The following is a 2,111-nucleotide window of genomic DNA, read 5'->3' as shown; positions in this document are numbered from 1 at the left end:
ATCAAACCGACTGAATACCAACTAAAAGGATTTTCCCCTCCAATTATACTAACATGAAAATGTTCTTAGTCATATATTACTTTTGGTTTTTATAGATGCAGAGGGCAAACAAGTACGTATTTCCGTTCTCCACTGAAGCAATTGACTACATTATTATATTTTAGTTCCAGAATTCACATGACTTGAATACTGCATACACGTGTGATCGGTATCAAGAAGTATAATTCCCAGTGAATGTTGGATTTGATATTTCATATGAAAATGGACCAATACAGCTATTACTGGAACATCGTTCTTAGAAAACCTCAAAAGATAGACGATCACCATATCCACATACCCAAATTCAAATGCACATAGAAAACATGTAAGCAATACAATGTTATTTTTACAATCAATTTTCTGTATTATATCCTGTACGTAAATAATACCAGATAAATTTGAAATAGCCATATTATAAAAAGTAATTGAAGACGAATGACAGTGCATCTGATGATTTTAATATTCGCGCAATATTTTAAATTCCAAAATATGAATGTTTTTTCAGTATTCCGGATCGTCTAACTTTGACAGATAAATGAAGACAACATGTAAGTTGTTTCACTCGTATTAAAATTTACATTAATATATAACTTTCGAGGTAAGAAAACAACAGAGTATTCTCCACCGAAAATGCAAAACGGAATGCACATTTTCCATTAACTGAATGCATCAAGTAGTTTCATTTTCAAATACTATATGCGTACTCTAGTTCTTTAATTCTTAATCTGTAAGTATTTTTCCAGTGTTGATGTGTTGAAAACGATAGCAGGGTGCAATATTGGAAAGAATAAAGACAACACGTAAGTATAAAATCAAAATCCTCTCGTTCTGAAGTTTCGAAGTATAACATGAAACATAATATTCATGGAAATGCTACAAGACAGGAATTCCATCGCTGAAAATGAATAACAGTACGTATATTTTACATTAATTTGCTTTTACTTAATACTTTATAGTTTTCATTCTTCATGTTTATCCTTACTTAGAAGATATCGATGTATTCGATATGTCTGACTGACAGTTGTGAACAGGGGAAAAAGGACAACATGTATGGAAATCAAGAATTATGCTCACTAGTATCATTCTGAAATTTGAAAATTTAGAAAAATACATGCAAGATGAAAAATTATCCTCATGTGCACCGCTGAAATGTAATTACGGTATGCATATTTAATTTTAACTGAGTTCATAATTTAGTTTTATTTTAGAAATACTTGAATGGCAGCATTTTTCATTCATTTATCCAGTCGTTCAATTATCTTTATACGCACACCATTTAACAGGTAAGTTAATGCACTTTTTGTATGTGTAAACATAATTCACAATCAGATGCACTGTCATTCGTTTTCAATTAGTTTTTATAATATGGCTATTTCACACAAATAATAAGACAATATATTCTGATATCGTGTTTGTGTCAATTATAAAGAGAGGAAATTAATTTACCTCAAATCTTTGGAATTTCCAGCAAAGCGACAAAGCTGCGGTTGGCATTTCCAATACCGACATCCTGACACTACAGGCATGTGGCTGGCAGGCTGGTGAGAAAGATTCCTAATCCATCAAATAAAATTGTTTCCAAATGAATGGTTCGTTATCCTGATTGAAACTTCGAAAACAGTCAGAAACTAGATAAGCCATTGTGTTCACTCACGTTAATGGATCTGTTAAGAATGGTTATCATGGTTTCCCCAATATGTAAGTAAGAAATTAAGTAATTAAGTATTAAATTTGATTCCGTTTATTTTACAGACACATGTTTTCACTGATAATACCAATCCATTGAAAATCAAAAAAGACTGCGGTAATGGACTGTGAGCAAGAATAACTCTTTGACTGTCATCAAACGTAAGTAATTTTAAGCACTAAATTTGATTTTGAACACGTCTAACTTTCAGGCATCTTGTATCATGTCTTAAAGAGGAAGAAGGATGAAAATCTGGTTGCATTGGAATAACAAGCGTGATTTTTCATGAGTGGTGGTCACGTTTACCTTAAGTAAGTAATAAGTAGGTAAGTGACAGTAAACAGCCTAATTTTATTTCCCTTTATTTTTACAGGCACAGGTTTTC

At 31.8% G+C, this 2,111-nt stretch overlaps 1 protein-coding gene across 1 annotated transcript; it reads right to left on the bottom strand.

The window, feature by feature from the left end:
• Nucleotides 1-153: 153 nt before the first annotated feature.
• Nucleotides 154-1,565, bottom strand: Tsp_13446 (hypothetical protein). Its single transcript, XM_003368333.1, has 3 exons — nt 1,486-1,565; nt 1,114-1,183; nt 154-486 (listed from the first exon to the last, which is right to left on the bottom strand). The coding sequence occupies exons 1-3, from the start codon at nt 1,563-1,565 to the stop codon at nt 154-156; spliced, it is 483 nt and encodes a 160-aa protein (XP_003368381.1).
• Nucleotides 1,566-2,111: the final 546 nt, after the last annotated feature.

This window comes from Trichinella spiralis, assembly GCF_000181795.1.
Source record: "Trichinella spiralis strain ISS 195 chromosome Unknown Scfld2652, whole genome shotgun sequence".
Lineage (NCBI taxonomy): Eukaryota > Metazoa > Nematoda > Enoplea > Trichinellida > Trichinellidae > Trichinella > Trichinella spiralis.
Note: the sequence above shows the minus strand (reverse complement) of the source record. Positions and strands in the feature narration are given on the sequence as shown.

Bases quoted from the DNA above. Each gene is read 5' to 3' on its own strand.
- Tsp_13446 (XM_003368333.1), bottom strand. From the start codon at position 1,565: ATGCCTGTAGTGTCAGGATGTCGGTATTGGAAATGCCAACCGCAGCTT. The intron at 1,184-1,485 runs GTAAATTAATTT...ATTACATTTCAG, and splicing joins GGAAATTCCAAAGATTTGAG to CGGTGCACATGAGGATAATT. The intron at 487-1,113 runs GTGAGCATAATT...TAAAATCATCAG, and splicing joins CAAATTTCAGAATGATACTA to ATGCACTGTCATTCGTCTTC.